At 36.1% G+C, this 20,751-nt stretch overlaps 1 protein-coding gene and 1 pseudogene across 1 annotated transcript; one reads left to right on the forward strand and one right to left on the reverse strand.

The window, feature by feature from the left end:
• Positions 1 to 8,916: 8,916 nt before the first annotated feature.
• On the reverse strand, positions 8,917 to 9,864 carry LOC126063994 (olfactory receptor 8H1-like). Its single transcript, XM_049862553.1, has one exon. It carries the CDS (start codon positions 9,862 to 9,864, stop codon positions 8,917 to 8,919), a length of 948 nt encoding a protein of 315 aa, XP_049718510.1.
• An 8,665-nt stretch (positions 9,865 to 18,529) lies between these two features.
• Positions 18,530 to 19,457, forward strand: LOC126064005 (olfactory receptor 8I2-like; annotated as a pseudogene).
• The last annotated feature ends 1,294 nt before the right edge of the window (positions 19,458 to 20,751 follow it).

Raw genomic sequence — 20,751 nt, forward strand, 5'->3', positions numbered from 1 at the left:
CTTTGTTCGTTTAGTATTTCTTTTATATTCAGGGTGAAAATGAAATTTTACATCTCTAAGCGTACTAGCGAGAGGTTTTTGTTTTGTTTGTTTTTATGTATTCTTGTTCAGCTTCCTTCTGTATTTTTTGTTCTCACTTTCTCTCTTTTCTTCCTCTTAGTGTGATCTTTCATATTACAGTCATGGGAAGAAAGGTTTAACATGAAGTCTGCACCCATTTTATCTCAACCAGGACCCTAGAAAGGAATAAATGGATTCAATCAAATCTATTTGTAAATAGGCTAATGTCCACGCACCCAAACAAACCTCTTGGTAAACAATACAGTGTTAATTAGTGATTAATGAAAAGCTAATGAAGGGACTGCCATTCCTATAAAATGTTTGCAGGTGATATACCTTGTCTAGAGAGTTATTCCCCCACATGCCTGTCAGTTTGTCCTACTTTGTGGGCTTGTGTGTTGCTATGACTCTGGTAGCTATGCCACAGGTGTTCAGATACCAGTAGGGTCCCCCATGGTGGACAGGTTTCAGCTGAGCTTCTAGACTAAGAGATCCTAGGAAGAAGAAAACAGCAGTCTACTTCTGAAAAGAATTAGCCAGTGAAAACATTGTCTGATATAGTGCCAGTAGACGAGCCCTCCAGGTTGGAAGATGCTCAAAAGACAACCGGGGAAGACCTGCCTCCTTAAAGTAGAGTCGACGTTGATGACATGGATGGAGTCAAGCTTTACGGACCTTCATTTGCTGATGTGGTACTACCCAAAAATACAGAAAACCAAGCATAAATCCAGGAAAATTGGAAATTGTCAAAAATGAAATGGAATGCATAAACATTGATATCCTAGGCATTAGTGAGCTGAAATGGATTGGTGCTGGCCATTTTGAATAGGACAGTCATATGGCCTACTATGCTCAGAATGACAATTTGAAGAGGAATGGCATTGTATTCATCCTCAAAAAGGACATTTCAAGATCTACCCTGAAGTACAAGGCTATCAGTGATTAGATAATATCCATACTCCTACAAGGAAGACCAGTTAATACTTTGTCATAGATTGAATTATGTCCTCCTAAAAATGTGTGTATCAACTTGTTTAGGCCACGATTCCCAGTATTATGTAGTTGTCCTCCATTTTGTGATTTTAATTTTCTGTTCAGAGGATTAAGGTAAAGGTTATTTCCCTGGGGTGTGGCCTGCACCACCTTTTATCTCCAAAAGATCAAAGGAAAAGGAAGCAAGCACAGAATTGGAGACCTCATATCACCAAGAAAGCAGCACCAGAAGCAGAGCACATCCTTTTGACAAGATGTCTCTGCACCTGAGAAGCTTCTCGACCTGGGGAAGATTGAGGACAAGGACCTTCCTCCAGAGCCGACAAAGAGAGAAAGCCTTCCCCTGGAACTGACACCCTAAATTTGGACTTGTAACCTAGTAGACTGTGAGAAAATAAATTTCTCTTTTTTAAAGCCATCCTCTTGTGGTATTTCTGTTATACCAGCACCAATTACCTGAGCCAATGACTATTATCAGGATGCATTGCTAATTACTGGTTATTGGAATGCAAATTTGGAAACAAAGAAGAAGGATTGGTAGTTGGACAAGATGGCCTTGGTGATAGAAATGATCCCAGAGATCACATGACAGAATTTTGCAAGAGCAATGACTTCTTCATTGCAAATATCTTTTTTCACTAACATAAACAGTGATTATACACATGGACCTCACCAGATGGGATACACAGGAATCAAAAAACTACATCTGTGGGAACAGGCAACAGAAAACTGCAATATCCTCAGTCACTTCAAGGTTAGGGGGAAATTGTGGAACAGATCATCAATTGCTCATATGTAATTTCAAGTTGAAACTGAAGAAAATTAGAACAAATCCATGCGAGTCAAAGAACGACCTCGAGTATATCCCACCTGAATGTAGAGACCATCTCAAGAATAGATTTGACATGTTGAACACTAATGACAGACCAGACGAGTTGTGGAATGACATCAAAGACACCACACATGAAGAAAGCAAGAGGTCATTAAAAAGACAGGAAAGAAAGAAAACAGCAAAATAGATGTCAGAAGAGACTCTGGAACTTGCTCTTGAACATTGAGTCCCTAAAACCAAAGGAGGAATTGATCAAGTAAAAGAACTGATGGTTTCAATGGGTGGCTTGAGAAGACAAAGTAAAGCATTATAATTACATGTGCAAAGAGCTGGAGATAGAAAATCAAAAGGGAAGGACATGCTCAGAGTTTCTCAAGCTGAAAGAGCTGAAGAAAAAATTCAAGCCTCAAGTTGCAATAGTGAAGGTTTCTATAGAAGTAATATTAAACAATGCAGAAAGCATCAAAAGAAGATGGAAGGAATACACAGAACCATCATGCCAAAAAGAGTTAGTCGATGTTCAACCATTTCAAGAGGTAGGATACAATCAGGAACCAGTGGTACTGAGGAAGAAGTCCAAGTGGCACTGAATGCAATGGCAAAAAACAAGGCTCCAGGAATTGACGGAATATCAATTGACATGTTTCAACAAGTGGACGCAGTACTGGAAGTGCTCACTTGTCTATGCCAAGAAATTTGGAAGACAGCTACCTGGCCGAATGACTGGAAGAGGGGGATCCATATTCTTGTCTATGACCAAGAAAATTGATCCAACCGAATGAGGAAATTATCAAACAAAATCATTAACATCATAAAAACCCAGTTAACCCAGTGCCATATGCAAGTAAAATTTTGCAGAAGATAGTTCAAAAGCAGCTGCAGCAGTATATCGACAGGGAACGGCCAGAAATTCAGGCTGGATTCAGGAGAGGACGTGGAACTGGGGATATCGTTGCTGATGTCAGATGGATCCTGCCTGAAATCAGGGAATAACAAAAAGATGTTTACCTGTGTTTTACTGACTATGCAAAGGCATTTGACTGTGTGGATTATAACAAATTATGCATAACATTGTGAAGAATGGAAATTCTAGAACTTATGAGGAATCTATATTTAGATCAAAAGGCAGTTGTCCGGACAGAACAAGAGGATACTGCATGGTTTAAAGTCAGTAAAGTTGTGTGTCAGAGTTGTATCTTTTCACCATACCTATTCAATCTGTAAACTGAGCAAATGATCCAAGAAGCTCGACTATATGAAGAAGAACGGGGCATCAGGGTTGGAGGAAGACTCATTAACAACCTGCATTATGCAGATGACACAACCTTGCTTGCTGAAAGTGACGAGGACTTGAAGCACTTATTGATGAAGATCAAAGACCACAGCCTTCAGTATAGATTACACCTCAACATAAAGCCAACAAAAATCCTCACAACTGGACCAATAAACAACATCATGATAAATGGAGAAAAGATTGAAGCTGTCAAGGATCTTATTTTGCTTGGCTCCGCAATCAACACCCATGGAAGCAGCAGTCAAGAAATCAAAAGATGCATTGTATTAGGCAAATCTGCCTCAAAAGACCCCTTTAAAGTGTTAAAAAGCAAAGATGTCACCTTGAAGACTAACGTGCGCCTAATCCAAGCCATGGTATTTTCAGTTGTATCATATGCGTGCAGAAGCTGGACAATAAATAAGGCATAAAGAAGAAAAATTGACACTTTTGAATTGCGGTGTTAACAAAGAATATTGAATATATACCATGGACTGCCAAAAGAATAAACAAATCAGTCTTGGCAGAAGTACAACCAGAATGCTCCTTAGAAGCAAGGATGGAGAGAGTATGTCTTACATGCTTTGGGCATGTTGTCAGGAGAGATCAGTCCTTGGAGCAGGACATCATACTTGGTAAAGTACAGTGTCAACAAAAAAGAGGAAGGCCCTCAAGAAGATGGATTGACACGGTGACTACGACAATGGCCTCAAGCATAACATGGATTGTGGGCATGGGACAGGACCAGGCAGCGTTTCGTTCTGTTGTTCATAAGTTTGCTATGAGTTGGAACTGATTCTAGGCCACCTAACAACAACAACAACAGAGAGTTTCTAGGTAGTACAAATAGTTTGCTCTTGGGTACTCACTGAAAGGTTGGTGGTTCAAATCTACCCAGTGGTGCTGCAGAAGAAAGGCCTAGAGACCTACTTCCATAAAGTTAAAAAAAAACCAAAAACCTGGTGCCAGTGGAGCCGATTCTGACATACGGTGACCTCATGTGTTACAGAGTAGATATGTTCCGAGGGGATTCCTTGGCTGTAATCTTTATGGAACAGATTGCAAGGCCTTTCTTCTGCAAAGATGCTGGGTGAGTTCAACCAACCAACCTTTAGGTTAGTAGTCAAGGACAATTGGTTTGTGCCACCTAGGGAAATTTTAGTAAGATTACAACAACGGAAAACCCTATGGTTTGTAGATCTACTCTGAAACGTGTGGGTTTGCCATGAGTCAGAATCAACTTGAAGACAACAGGTAAAAATACCTTATTAGAATAGATCATTGACTATCAGGAAACTGGGAGTGTATGAATTTATAAAGCATGACACACTGGTGAATGGGAGCTAGACACATAAACTGTGTCATGAAAGGTGTATAATTTGAGATTTTCCAAAACTAAAATATCGATGTGAGAATAATGTTCAAGCTTGCCAGTTAACCCCAAACTACATTTGTACTACTATAGGAATAAAAGGCCATTCTTTTGAAGGGAATTTGCATCTCAGTGCACATACTCCTCAAGGAAAAGAAAGTTTCATTTGGACCTAGTGTTTGGCTGTGAGCTTTGAATTTGATAGTAACTTTTGTGTTAGGTAAAATTTATACTTCATGTGAGTGTGATTTTAAAATTTAACTATTGCTTCTAACACAGGTTGATGACTTTGGCCTTTCAAGCTTTGCTAAGGCAATTTTTCAATAAGAGTATGGAAATGACCAAAAAAAGCCAAACCCAGTGCCTTGGATTCGATTCTGACCCATAGTGACCCTATAGGACAGAGTAGAACTGCCCCATAGAGTTTCCAGGGAGCACCTGGTGGATTTGAACTGCCAACCCTTTGGTTAGCAGCTGTAGCGCTCAAGCGTTACACCACCAGGGTTTCCAAATGGAGATAAGTGCTATGGAAAACAAAATGAAGCAAAAAGAGTGATGGGGCAGGATGGTCTTACTAGAAAGAGAATGAAAAAAAAGTCAAACATTTATCTGGGGGAGGAAAATTTCTGAATGAAGAACAGACAGGAAAGTCTTAGGCAGTATCAGAACTGATGTGTCCAGGGGGGAGTGAAAGAGTCAATGTGGCCAAAACAAAGTGAGTATGACAGAACAGTAAAGGGTGAATTCTCAGAGGAAAGAAACAGGCGCAAGATCATGTTGTACCTTAGGCTTTTTTAAGTGTTTTGGCCTTTACTCTTAGTATGTTTGGTAGTCTTGCAAAGTTTGAGAAGAAAAATGGTACTTTTGAAACTAGATTCAAGGGGAGTAAGGGAATGCACAGAGACAAACTAAAAGGATGCAGCAGTAACTAAGGCTGATATAATAGTTCCTTGGGCCAGGGCCGTAGCAGAGGAGGTGTTGAGAAGTAGTCAAACTCTGAGTGTATACTGTGGGTAGAATCAACATGATATGCTGAAGGACTGTTTGTGAGTTTTGTGAAATAAAAAGAAAACCTATGGATGCTTTCTTAGTTTTAATATGAACAAGTAGAAGGATGGCTTTCAGTTATCTAAAATTAAGTTGTGAATATTGCTATTACCCATCTGTAAGTTGGAGTCCCTGGGTGGCACAAATGGTTAACCGAGAGGATGGAGGTCGAAGTCTACCCAGAGCACCTCAGAGGAAAGGACTGGAGATCTACTTGCAAAAAATCAGCCATTGAAAACACTATGAAGCACAGCTCTACTACGACATACTTGGGATCACTATGAATCAGAATAAAGTTGATAGCAATTGTTTTATTTTTATTTAAATCTGAGAATTATCTTGTGAAGATAAGCCATGCCCATTAATATTACTATCTATTCATCAATTATTTGGAAATAAAATGTACTTGGAAAATGTTCACATTTTGTCATGCTCTATTCCAGTCTTATTGCCTTTATTACTACATAAATAGTTGAAATTTTACCATACATAGATTTTTGGAATAGTACCATGAACAAGAAAATTATGTTTTAAAAATACATAAGAACAAATAGTACATAAAACTTGGAAAGCGCTTATGTAGTAGAAAAATGAGATGGGAAATACAGATAGTCTAAGTCATATTGCCCATAGGTTACACTATTCTTATTTAATGTTATATATATATTTTTTCTTTACTTTTATATTGTATTATAAAGATGGTAGTATAGTCTGAGTTAATTTTTAAGCATTTCTTGAGATTTGTGTCGTCTACAAAATAGTAGAATCTGTTGCCAATACAGACCTACAGGATATATAAAAGAATACATAAATGAAGGCAAGCCAAATGTAGTTTACAGAAAAGACCAGAAAATGGAAATAACATGTAAATATAAGAAAAGACACAATGCATTTACAAGATTAGAAATAAGCCAACAAATTCTTATTGAAAAAATGCTTATCACTTATTTCTAATGTAAATGAAGAGAGAGATTCCAGACAACACATGCTTCAAAGTAGAAATAAGTTATAATGAAATAATTCTATATGGTATTAATATATAAGGCACATTTTTTAAATAAATTAAGAAAGCAGAAAAACATAATGTTGATTTACAGGATTTGAACAAATCAATGAACAGTTTTCAAATAGTGGAAAATAATTAGTTTTTAATCCTAAAACAGAGATTACACTTCTTGTTAAACATTTAAAGAAACAAATTTAATGCAAATAACAAAGTATAATTTTTAAAAGAAAACCCTAATATAAATTAAAAAGACAATAACAATAAAGATATTACCTGAATGGAAACAACATATGAAGTAACCATTACGAAAATTAAAAATCTGATACACAGAAAATGAAAAAAAAACTTTCTGAAATAACCTTTGAACAATAGAGAAAATTGAAACCCCAATTGTAGGATATGTAGGGGACATTTAAAAAAAAAAAAAAGATGTTTAGGAATTCACTTGACCAAAGTATATGGAATGCCCGAATCCTGAATTCATTGTCAATTCTTAGCTTTATAATTTTTCTCTATCAACAGTTTTAAAACAAGTGAATGAAGCATTTAAGTTGAAAATTTATTTTTAAAGAACATGATTAGCCTATAGAAATCTTGGTGAAGACACTGATTTTTTGAATAGACAAAAGTCCAATAGAAGTAATGTATCGAGGCTTGTTGACAAGCATAGAAATGTAGGATTTTCAAGTGTTCTGCAAGTTTACACCAATGATACATCACTGCAAGCAGGTTTTTAGCCTGATGAATTTACAACTTTCCAGGTCCAAAAGTGTTGCAAGATGATTTTCCCACGTGATAAGATCATGCTCATTTCAAAGGTTTAAATGACAAAGCAATTAACAAATATTATACAGGTAAGTGGACGCAGAAAGATGCAAAACAATACTGAATTTTTGTTTCTGTGTGTAATATATACACACACATAGGTATTAGTAAGACCAGGAACATACCAAGAAAGATTAGGTCATCTCTATCTTCTTTAATATTTTTGTATGTTTTCCAAGTTTTCTTTAATATTAACGTAAACCTTTTTTCTATACTTAATTATATTACAGTATTTACTTCATTACAAGTCCAAAAATGTGATGGGCTGAGTTTTTTTTTTTTTTTTAATTTTTAAGCTATTGGTGTGTGTATCAATTAAGTTAATGAAAAATAATTTACAAAACACCAGGAAATGCTTCATAACAAATGGCATTGTGCATTCAAAGTATTGCACACTAACCCCCTGCCTTCTAGTCGATTCCAACTCATAGCGACTCCGTAGGACAGAGTAAAACTGCCCCATGGGGTTTCCAAGGCTGTGAATTTTTACAAAAGCAGACTGCCACATTTTTCTCCCGCAGAGTGCCTGGTGGGTCGGAACTTCCGACCATTTGGTTAGCAGCTGAGTGCTTTAACCATTCTACCATCAGGCCTCCTTAAATATTGCAAGGATGCATATATTCTAATGATAATGAGCACCATTTAAGTACTGCACAAAATGCATTTTTGTCAGATTTAACTTTACTATAACTCTATGGACCAGGAATTATTTATGTTTCACAGTTAAGAAAACTGAGGCTTAAAGTGTTAGTAACTCATTAAGGGTCCTACAGCTATGTGGGTAGCTGACCTGGAATCTACCCTGGAAGGTCTAACTCAAAAACAAGTGCTCATAATCACTGAGCTATGTATACATCCCTCTGTATAACACATGAATTGATCTCTGAAACTGTTATCATTGTGCCAGAAATGTAGCTATTATCCCCAACTGAATTCCCTGAAATTGGATATGCATGGAGGTTGATATACTGTAATTTAAAACAAACAAAAAAATCCCCAAACCAAACCCGTTACTGTTGAGTCCATCCTGCCTCACAGAGACCCTACAGGACATAGTAGAACTGTCCCACGGGGTTTCTAAAGAACAGCTCCTGGATTTGAACTGCTGATCTTTTGGTTAGCTGCCGAGCTCTTAACCACTGCGCCACCAGGGCTTCATTACCCATAACTAAATTCTCTGAAATTGGATATGCATAGAGGTTGGTACAATAGAGTTTTAAAAACGATAGCCTATTTTCTTATTTTGCACATTAATTTTCCTTAAAGGCATATATATTTAAACCACAAGTTTAACTCATATCTCCTGGCTTCCAATTACTATTTAGATTTCTAAAAAAAAAAAAAGAAAAATATGGCTAGAGATGTCCGAGATCATATATAGTCAAGTAAAAAATAGTTCAACAGAAATAGAGGCCAATTGAAAGATGAAATTGTTATTAGAGAGAAAGACCAAGGAAATACCTAGTAGGAAAGAAAGAAAATTTGAGATTAAAAAGGGAACATCACCGTCATCTTAAATGCCTTGTGCTCTCTCTCTTCTGCATAACTCTAATGAGAGCATTTTTCACTTCTTTGTTCCTGAGACTATAAATGAGTGGATTCAGCATGGGGATCACAATCGTATAAAAAACAGAGGCCACTTGGTCCTTTCCCAAGGAGTAGGACTTACTCGACTTTAAATAAGTAAAAATCATGGTACCATAGAAGATGGTGACTCCCAGGAGGTGGGAGGCACAGGTAGAGAAGGCTTTTCGCTTTCCTGAAGTGGAATTGATTTTCAGGATAGTGGAGAGAATGGATGCATAGGACACAGAGATAGTGATAAGAGACACCACTAAGGTAGAGCCGGCAAAAATGAATATCATGATCTCAGTATCACGTGTATCAGTGCAGGACAGGGCTAAAATTGGGTGTATGTCACAGAAAAAGTGATGGATTATATTGGAGTCACAGAAACGCAACGTGTTCATGCAAAGGACATTGGCAAAGGAGTCAATGAAGCCGATCACATAGGATGCAGTGATGAGGGAGCGGCAGAGTGTCACGGACATAATAACTGGGTATCGTAGAGGATTGCAGATAGCTACGTAGCGATCATAGGCCATAGAAGACAGAAGAAAACATTCAGTGGCACCCAAGAAGACAAAAAAATAAAGCTGGGTGAAACAGCCCCTGAATGAAATATCCTTGGTTGAAGTCAGTAGGTTCTCTAAGGTTTTAGGAGTAATGACCGTCGAGTAGCTGAGGTCAAGGAATGACAGATGACTGAGGAAAAAATACATGGGGGTGTGAAGCTGGAGATCCAGGCGGATTATTAGTATCATCCCTGTATTCCCCAGCAGAGTAACCAAGTATATCAGGAAAAATAGAGTAAAGAGGACCAGACGGATCTCTTCAGAGTCTGTCAGTCCCATGAGGATGAAGTCAGACACGTTTGTGTTATTACTTCTACTCATAGTATGCAACTTCTCTAAACTGTAGAAGATTAAATTAATACTTAGCACCAGTGACTTCAAACAAGTTTTTGTTTGGATGAATGATCTGGCATTAAAAAAAAGAAAAAAAGAACAGTTCTGTGTTTCTAGAAATTGGTAATACAGAGTAGATTACAAAATATGACTGAACAAAATCTTAATTTCATTGCTATATGTAAATAGGGTGTAAATGGACATTGGAATGTTATATAATCAGAAAGTAACATATATTATGTAATTAGCATGAAATGACCAGTGTTCTCAAGGCTTTCCTAACACATTTAATCTCCATGAAAATATCATGCCATAGGTGTTATTATTACTCACATTTTTTGATAAGAAAATTGGCACAGAAGTTTAAGTAATTTATCCAAAGTAAAAGCGAGTAAATGTTGGCTCTGTGATTCTACCACGTTAGGTTTACTACAAAAAGCACGCTCATAACACTATGTTCTTAATTATCATTAATTTCAGCAACCTGAAGAAAAATTCTAAACGTGTAGTAAGCAGTGACAGAAACAAAGTTTTAATCCATCATTTACTGTCCTTTTGCTTTCAGTGTCATTTAAAACAAGACAGATTGGAAACTTCAACCTTTGGAGTCTTTACTGTGATGTATTAAAATTGGAGACCACAGAATATTCATTTCCAGAAGACATTTTGTTTTCTTGACTACTGAAAATAAAATACCCTCTGAAAGTTATAGTTCCAAAATATGAACAATTGCTCATATACAGCTGATTCCACCAACTCCGTAAGTCTGTTTCCACAAACCCTAGCGTCACTTATGGTAAGGCATGTGTAGATGTCTCCATTTTATTTGATCTGACCTAAAAGAAACCAAAACCCGTTGCCGTGGAGTTGACTCCGACTCATTGTGACCCTGAGGACAGAGTACCACGTGCCCCCCAGGGTTTCCAAGGCTGTAGATCTTTACCGAAAGCAGACTGCCACGTCTTTCTCCCACGGGTTGACTTGGTGGATTTGAACTGCTGAGGATTTGATTAGCAGCCGAGCGTGTAACCACTGTACCACCAGGGCTGCATGATCTGACCTAGAACCCTCTAATTTTGAGAATAATACTTACAGTGAGCCAACCGTGGTGAAAATTTTTTCTTCCAATATTACCTGCCTGGAATTTTGTCAAGCTCAAAGTATTCTTCAAAAAAATAAAGTAAAATAAAATAAAGCCTTTAAGGAGATGAAAATTTCTGTGATATAATATTGTTTTCCTTTCAAATGCATAATGTTTACATTTTTGTCACGGATTTTTTTCCTGAGGTAAATCAACCTTCAAATTTTGTTCAGTTCCTTGTCAAATGCAAAATTTGAGAGGAAGTTATATCTCTAAAAAATACCTGCGAGCGACTATGAACTTAAGCAGAGCTGAATATCCCTTGCCTCTCACCCTAATAATTCCACGGCACTTCATATACTGGAGGTTGCTGAGAATGCAACATTCCATCATCCTTGGGGACTAATTTCCAAGGGACATTGCTCGGCACCTTTCCAAAAATAAAAGCTCAAGGACTAACATGTGAACGCTAGGCTTGTAATAGATTGTTTCCTGCTCCTTTAGAAGAGACATAATGAGAACCATGATGGTTTAGTCTTCCTTTGTGATCCTCCACATTTTTTACTAGAACGTTAGATAAACTTTTTCGAAATGCTTAAATACTCTGTAACTCAAAGGCCGAGTAGATGACTACCAATGGTAGGATAGTACATTCTTTACACTAAATTCTCTTTATACTTTTAAGTATGATACTATCATAGGAATAAAGCATTGCTTATTAGAAAAAGTAGAGAATACAACAAAATTCAAAGAAAATGAAGCTCATTCAAAACTGTTTTTAATATTTTGATGTATTTTCTTCCAATAATTTTTCTTTGTGTTTAAAATGTTTACTTATATGTCTACTTACATAGTGTATCAATTATCATACTATATATTCAGTATCTTACCCTCATTTTATCACTAAACACTGATAATACCCCTTGGGCTATGTTAGATGAAAAAAAAAAAAACAAAACACACAATTTCATATGTCATGCATTGACTGGTGCTCTGTAGATAAATTCTCTCCAGGAGTATTCACCAGCAGACAGGGGGACATTTTGAGGGATAACAAGGAAACTGTGACGTGGGTTCTCTATTCGGGTTTGTTAGGTCAGTGTTACCTAATTCATCTGCACGGAAATACGTGCAACTTGTATTACCATTTTAAGGTACTTGGCTTTTGTTGTGTAGAAAGAAAAATGAGAGAAGAAGGGACAAAAAAAAGATGCTGAGACTAGTAAACATTTTACAATGTTATATCAGAAAAATATTAATATATCATAAAATGTATTAATTTATTATAATATAAATTATTATTAAAAATAATTATTAAGATATGTTAATATATCATAAAAACTCTGAATAGGATCAGGTCAAACACTTTCTTAATTGTAAAGGAAAAGAAATTGAAATATGAAAAAAATCTCAGGAATCTTTTCTGAATCCAATATGATAACATCTTTTCCTTTATTCTTATTTTAATATGGTTGATTTTTCAATATTTATCCAATCCTACATATCCGAGATAAATCCCACTTGATTATGATAGGTAATTATTTTTAGTGTTTCTGGATTAAATTTTCTATTATTTTATTTTATTAAAGATTTTTAAATACATGAGCATTAAAGACATGTCTGTCATTTTTTTTTCCCATAATGTATATTTCATATTTTGATATTAGGCTTATATTAGATCCATACAACAATTTTTGTAAGAGTTGCCCCTATTCTCTTTTCTGAAAGAACTTGTGTAATGTTTATATTGTTTCTTCCTTAAAAGTTTAACAGAAATTACCATTGAACTATCTGGGTCTAAAGATTTTAGTTTTTTTTTTTTTTCTGGCATTCGTGAATTTATAATCATAAATTTAGTATTTAGTATATAGTGGGATGTTCCATTTCTATCACATCCATATATTTCTGCAGCCCCTTTTGAATGATCTTCAACATAATTTCACTTGTGTGTGATATTAATGGCATTGTTCAATAATTTCCACATTGGGTTAGATCACCTTTCTTTGGAATAGGCATAAATATGGATCTCTTCAAGATGGTTGGCCAGGTAGCTGTCTTCCAGATTTCTTGGCATAGACAACTGATCACTTCCATTGCTGCATCCATTTGTTGGAACATCTCAATTGGTATCCAGTTAATTCCTGGAGCCTTGTTTTTTTTTTTTTTTTTTTTTTTGACAGTGCTTTAAAAAAGGGTTGATGGGCATATCCACTAAATAATTCTCTTTGTGATTAATATCTCAGAACCCAATACCCCTCATATATACCCCCATAATAAAATAATTGTCATAATAATAAATGCTTAAAAATAAATGCTTAAGAGCAGTAAAAGGGGATACTTAATAGATTAGCATCTGAAAACAAGAAAACTGTGTTTAAACTCAACTTTAATACTTAAGAAATAGCTTTTGAAAGGTTACTTAAAAATGTTTGACTCTTCCATCTGTAAAAAAAAAAATGATAAAGGATCCATACCTCACACCACACACAAAAACTAATTCAAAATTATCAAAAACCTAAATATAAAACTTAAAAAGATAAAGACCATGGAAGAAAAAATAAGGGCAACACTAGGGGCCCTAAGACATGGCATAAAAAGTGTACAAACCTTAACTAACAATGCACTAACAGCAGAAGAGAAATTAGATAACTGGGAGCACCTCAAAATTAACATTTATGCTCATCAAAAGACCTCACCAAAAGAGTAAAAAGATAACTGACAGACTAAGAAAAAATTTTGGCTGCACCAAATCTGACAAAAGTCTAATCTCTAAAATCTATAGAATACTTCAACACCTCAACAACAACAACAAAAAGGACAAAAAACTCAATTGAAAAATGAGCAAGGATATGAATAGATGCTTGACCACAGAAGACACTCAAGAAGTTAACAGACACATGAGGACTTGCTCCCGATCATTAGCCATCAGAGGAAAGTAAATCGGAACTACAATGAGATACCATCTGATTCTGATATAACTGGCGCACACACACACACACACACACACAAAAAAAAAAACCCATAAAATAACAAATATTGGAGAGGTTGCAGGGAAATTGGAACTCATGCAGTGCTGGAGGAAGTGTAAAATGGTATAACCACTATGGAAAATAATAGGACATCTCCTTAAAAATCTACAAATAAAAGTACCATAGGATACAGCAATCCTACTCCTAGCAATATATTCTAGAGAAATAAGAGCCATCACGTTAATAGACACATGCACACCCATGTTCATTGTAGCATTATTCACAATAGCAAAGAGATGGAAACAATCTAAGTGTCCATCAATAAATGAACAGACTAGCAAACTATGTTACATGCACACAATGGAATATCATGCAATGATAAAGAACAATGATGAATCCAACAAACATCTCACAACATGGATGAATCTTGAAGGCATTATGCGGAGCGAAATAAATCAGCCACAAAAGGACAAATATTATATGAAACCACTATGGTAAAAACCCAAGAAAAGGTTTATTTGCAGAAAAAAAAAAATACCTGATAGTTAAGAAGGAGGGGAGGAGTGGCAAAAGAGAATCACTAACTAGACAGCGGATAAGACAACACAAATATAGGGAAAGTCAGCACAATTTGACCAAGGCAATGTCATACAGGTTTCCTAGACATATTCCAAACACCTTGAAGGACTGTTACTGGAGCTGATGGCTGGGAACCATGGTGTCGGAGGACATCTAGGTCAACAGGCATAACATAGGTCATAAAGAAAATGTTCTACATCCTAATTTGGTGAGTAGTACCTGGGGTCTTAAAAGCTTTTGAACAACCATCTTACCTTTTGGTTAGTAGCTGTAGCTCTTAACCACTGGACCACCAGGGCTCCAAATAAAACCAAAGACACAAGGAAAATAATAGACCGAAAGACTAATGGACCACCTGAACCACAGCTCCACCAGCCTGAGCCCAGAAGAACTTAGATGGTGTCCGTCAACCACTAATGATCGCTCTCACAGAGATCACAGTAGAAGGTCCTGGACAGAGTGGGAGAAAAATGTAGAACAATAACCCTCGTTCACAAAAAAAGACCAAACTTATTGGTCCGACAGAGACTGGAGGAGCCCCCGAGACTATGGCCCCCGGACACCCTGCTAACTCAGAACTGAAGCACTCCCTAAGTCCACCATTTCACCAAAGTTTAGACAGACTTATAAAATAATAATACATGTGAGGAACTTGCTTCTCAGTTCAATCAAGTATACGAGACTAAACGGGAAACACCTGCCCAAAAGCAAAGAGGAGAAAGCAAGAAGGGACAAGAAAACTGGACTAATGGATACAGAGAACCCAGGGTGAAAGCAAAAGGGGGAGAGTGCCGACACATTGCTGGGATTGCAACTAATGTCACTAAACAATTTTTGTACAAAATTTTTTAAATGAAAGCTAATGTGGGCTGTAAACTTTCACTTAAGACATAATAAAATTAAAAAAGAAGAGTTTGACTCAGTTTACTTATTAATAAAATGGTATTTTATTAGTCCCAACGTCACTCACTGTAATAAGATTAAATATGTTTATGAATTACATTCCTTAAAACTGTGCTTGACGTATACTAAGAGCTCCATCAGTTTAGAAATTTTGATGATGACGATGAATGGTGATGAGGATAATATATGTGCAGGTGCTGTGTAATTGGAGGCAAATTTGCAAACATACAATAATCCCTATAGAACTTCAAAATATTTCTTATACACTAGTAATTATACATCATATTTGGATATAAACATGATTTTTAGAATGATTTTAGTATGTGTGCAACCATTTACATTGAAATAGATAAAAGTAAGAAATACACATTTCTGTATATTTCAATTGAAGAAGTATTCCAAGTAAATTAAGGAAAGACCTTGGGGCACAATTAAAATACAAATGTCGAGAGAAGAAAGATGCTAATTGACCAATTCCTTTATGAGATGCCATGACACTGCTTTAGAAATACACTAAGAACAGAATTAACCCTGAATTTACAAATCTAGGTTTGAGCTGGAAAAAAAAACTTTAAATAATTATCTTAGTTAATTCAATTTCTCTTTCTATCCTACCAATGGAAGGAGACAATACCCAGTACTATGACCATAAACACCTATATATTTTTCATCAACATCATACTTATAGGGATCCATTATATAGGAAATAAATCCTATATATATATATATAAATTATAAATATATCCGTATAGGCAATAAAGCTCTGTGCTAAACAACAAAAACAACAGATATAGATCATTAAACAGACAATTCGTAAGATTCAGAATCATAGATGAGGCAAATATATGCAAAAAATTAATGGTGATTTTCTTTTCTTAATGTCTGATCATAAACCTGAAATTAAGAAGATAGTAGAGAGAGAAGGAGATTTTCTTTGGATAACTGAATTCCAGGTAAGTCTAATTTTATTATCTTATAAAAATAAAATGTATTTCATTTGAGAATATTTGAGGGCTAATCTCCCCTTCTAATCTCTCCATTTTCTGCGATTCCATGCATAGGTTATGATTCAACAATTTTAAATGTCTCCATATTTGCTAAAAATAAAGAGAACATTTCAACCTCAGTATTTTCCAATTCTCTGTCTTTTCTTCTAGAAATATTCCCTTTCTAAAGCTTCTACTGTGTGGAACACTTCTGGATTCTAAAACAGCATAACCATTCTTCAGTGGCTGTTCCTAAAATACTTTGTATATTTATTCATTAAATTATTTATCATGCTGTATTGATGATGGAAACCCTAGTGGTGTAGTGGTTAAGAACTATAGCTGCTAACCAAAAGGTCGGCAGTTCGAATCCACCAGGTGCTCCTTGGAAGTCGTATGGGGCAGTTCTACTCTGTCCTGTAGTGTCGCTGTGAGTCAGAATTGACTCGACTGCAACGGGTTTTTGTGTGTGTGTGTCCGAACTGAAACTCGTGTGTACCCGATCTGAAACTCGTGTGTGCGTGTGCGTGTGCGTGTGTGTGTGTGCATGTATGTGAATCTCCCATAATAAGAAGTATCCTTTTTACTTGTCTGCATCTTCCAATAGGACTTAAGAAAACTGTCTCTAAGGAGAAGCAAGACAAAATGCCTTCGTTGAATAAATGCTTTCTAAATCAATACATGGATAAACAGAAAGAAATGTGTGGGTACTTAATGATTAAATCAAAAACAAAACAAAACGAATCCACTAGTGTCCTGTCAATTCTGACTCACAGCAATCCTTTAGGACAGAGTAGAACTGCCCGATAGCGTTTCTAAGGAGTAATTGGTGAATTCCAACCGCCAAGCTTTTGGTTAGCAGCTGAACGTTTAAGTACGCTTAAATAACATCAAATCCCTTTGAGTTATTTAAGTAGAGTGTTATAGGTCAGAAACCAACTGGAATTAACTGCACAGGTAGCTTTGGATTGTATTTATAACAAATTTACATCAATTGAATTAGTAATCTAACTTCTAATGATAAACCAAAAAAAATAAAAAACTTGCCGTTGCGTGGACTTTGACTCATAGTGACCCTACAGGTCTCACGATAGATCATCCTATATTTTTATTTACTTCTAATGTTAGATCACCTTATATTTTTAAACTTTGTTTTAAATATAGCAAACCATACTTATTTTACTGTTTCTAGCTTTTTTATTACCACTTTTGAATATCAATGTTTGGCAAGGAATTGGCAACTGCCTGATGTCATAGATAATTACATGCTTTATATTGGAAGCAATAGCAATCTTTTTTTCTGTTCCCCCACAAACAAAATAATTGGCAATATATCATAGATTAAGTTCCTAATTTGGTCTTAACCAACCAATAGAGAGGAAAAAAAAAGAAGTAATAGAAGAAAAGTACAAGTAACTTTAGCATACATTTGTAAAATAAGCAAGATATTCCTAATTTTCTTTTCTTTTTACAAACTCTTGCAAAACTTTGTCCATCTAAGTTTTTATTCAGCTCTTTAAAAAACACTGTGAAGTAGCTGTCAGGTGACAAAAAAATAAGGCTGCCACACAACAGCATCATTCAATCCACAAATCATGGAGCGTCTTTTCTTCAAATGAGCATTTAATTTTCCAATAATATAATTAATTCCTGTAGGTAAACTGACAAGTGTACAATTTAAGGCTTAATAATAAACTGGGTTAGAGGATGGCATAACACAGTAGAAATCCCTTTAAATCATTTCAGAGAGAAATTTGGGGGGATGCTATCAATTCCACACAGTTTTGAACTTGGAATTTTTTTTTTTTTAAATCAGCAGCTGCCGATTCTGTTTGTTGTTAGGTGCCATTGAGTTGATTCTGACTCATAGCGACCCTGTGAACAACAAAACGAAACACTTCCCAGTCCTGAGCCATCCTTACAATCGTTGTTATGCTTGAGCTCACTGTTGTAAGAAATGAAAATCAAATAAATCCTTAACTGTGTTGAAATCATTAAATATTTGCCTTCATGGTGACTTCTCTTTATTTGAGTCTAAGTAAGCTGTGATTATTAGGTCCTTAGACCTGAACCCTTCTCTGATTTTTATTGTTCTTACTACCAGGTAAACCAACGACCGACCTCAGTCGAAATAAATGACTGAGTCCAATTTCACTGAGGTGACCCTATTCATCTTCTCTGGATTCGCAAACCACCCTGAACTTCAAGTCAGTCTTTTTCTGATATTTCTATTTATCTATCTGTTCACTGTCTTGGGGAACCTTGGGTTAATCATGTTAATCAGAATTGACCCTCAACTTCACACACCTATATACTTCTTCCTTAGCAATCTGGGATTCATTGACGTGTTTTATTCCTCCACCGTGACGCCCAAGGCTCTGGTCAATTTCCAGTCCAACCAGAAAACCATCTCCTTTGTTGGCTGCTTTGCCCAAATGTACTTTTTTGTTGGTCTGTTGTGTAGTGAGTGTTTTCTTCTGGGATCCATGGCCTATGACCGCTATGTAGCAATCTGCAATCCCTTACTCTATTCAGTGGTTATGTCCCAAAAAGTGTGCAGCTGGCTGGGAACCACGCCTTAGGTGATTGGCTTCACAAATTCTTTGATATCTGTTTGTGTGATAAGCAGTTTGGCGTTCTGTGATTCCAGCATCAGTCATTTTTTCTGTGACACCACAGCCCTTTTGGCCCTGTTCTGTGTAGATGCTTTCAGTACAGAAATGGTGATTTTTGTTTTAGCTGGGTCCACCATCCTTAGTTCTGATCATCATAGTCACGTACATTGCCATCATCGCAGCCATCCTGAGGATCCAGTCTGCAGCGGGCAGGCAGAAGGCCTTCTCCACCTGTGCGTCCCACCTCATGGGTGTAACCATTTTCTACTGGTCCCTGATTTTCACGTATTTACAGCCGGAAAACACATCCTCCCTGACTCAGGCACAGGTGGCATCTGTATTCTATACCATTGTCATTCCCATGCTGAATCCACTGATCTATAGTCTGAGGAACAAGGATGTGAAGAACGGTCTCTTGAGAGTCATACATAAAAAACTATCTCCATGACAAATCTGTGCATGTTACAAAAACAAACCTGGGTGGGTTCAGACATTAAATGGCTCCAACCTTCAGGAAAATATTATGGTAACCTAATATGACATATCACAAAATAAAGGATCAATTTGAGTCTTGAAATTTAGGAGGTGAATTATCATTTATTTGTTTATAGTGAATACCGATCACTGTATTAGATTATTTAGAAACATCATTATTTAGAACATAGACCTGTACAAGTCAGTAAAGAGCTATCTGAGCAGTGGCTGAGTTTTTGCTTGGCCATCCATGTGTGAGAAGGCTGTCACACTGAAACATGTAAACAAAGGAGTAAATTGACCCTCAATACAGCTTGATGTTCTGTTTTCTCAGCTGTTTGCAAAATGAGAGCAGAAAATTAGAGAATTAAGGTGCGAGGGTCCCTAAGTTTCACTAACAATAAGAAATGACAGCAGATAACTTGGGAGCAAAGCAGTAAAGTGTACAGAACTAATAAAAACAGAGGACAAAAAAAAAAAAAAAGGTCATTTCAGTGAGGTGCCAGCATTGATAAGGCTAGGGGACATTGGGTAAAAAAAAAAAAGAGTATAGGGAAATCTCTTGATCATGTGAAGTCATTTCATCATAATAGTTAAAGTTTTGATCATATTTCCTATGATCTAAAACAAATCTTCTATAAAGAGAATCAGTCTTTAGTCTTGGGAATGACTTAAGGTAGTTCATGGGATGGGATCTGCCTGTGTTTGTGTGCACCTGCGAGTGAGCTTGTTAGCTTTTTTCTTCTCTGATCTGTATTACAGGGGTCTGACTCCTCCAAACTTCATTTCATAATGTAATATTTTGTATTTTAAATTATTATAAGGGCCAACCTTGAAACACACTACTGCATTATTGGAGGGATGTGTTGAAGATACTGTCTACCTCGTTATTCATTCCCCTTTATTATGCTCATACGAGTTCTTTCCTTGTGATTAATATTGGTCACCCTAAAGACTTTTATGAGTTTGCTGTGAGTTGAAATTGACTCGATGGCAATGGGTTTTTAAAGGCTTTTAACCATCATCATCATTGAAAATTATAAACTGATTGTATTTTTTTTTCCTACCAGAGATTGTTATTCTAAATTTCCTGCTCAGTTTTTAATAATTGTGTGAAACATCACGGCTTGCGGTCTTATTTATATTTACCCATCATGTAGTTTTTACGTGTTATTTTTATTTTCCAGTTGTAATGAATATGTATTCTTCTATGGCTAACGTCAAGTGGCTTTCACGCTTGTTTCTTTAGCATTAATATAATCATACAT

This window comes from Elephas maximus, chromosome 20 (assembly GCF_024166365.1).
Source record: "Elephas maximus indicus isolate mEleMax1 chromosome 20, mEleMax1 primary haplotype, whole genome shotgun sequence".
Classification (NCBI taxonomy): domain Eukaryota; kingdom Metazoa; phylum Chordata; class Mammalia; order Proboscidea; family Elephantidae; genus Elephas; species Elephas maximus.

Excerpts from the sequence above, each read along its gene's own strand:
- LOC126063994 (XM_049862553.1), bottom strand. The coding sequence starts at position 9,864 with ATGAGTAGAAGTAATAACACAAACGTGTCTGACTTCATCCTCATGGGA.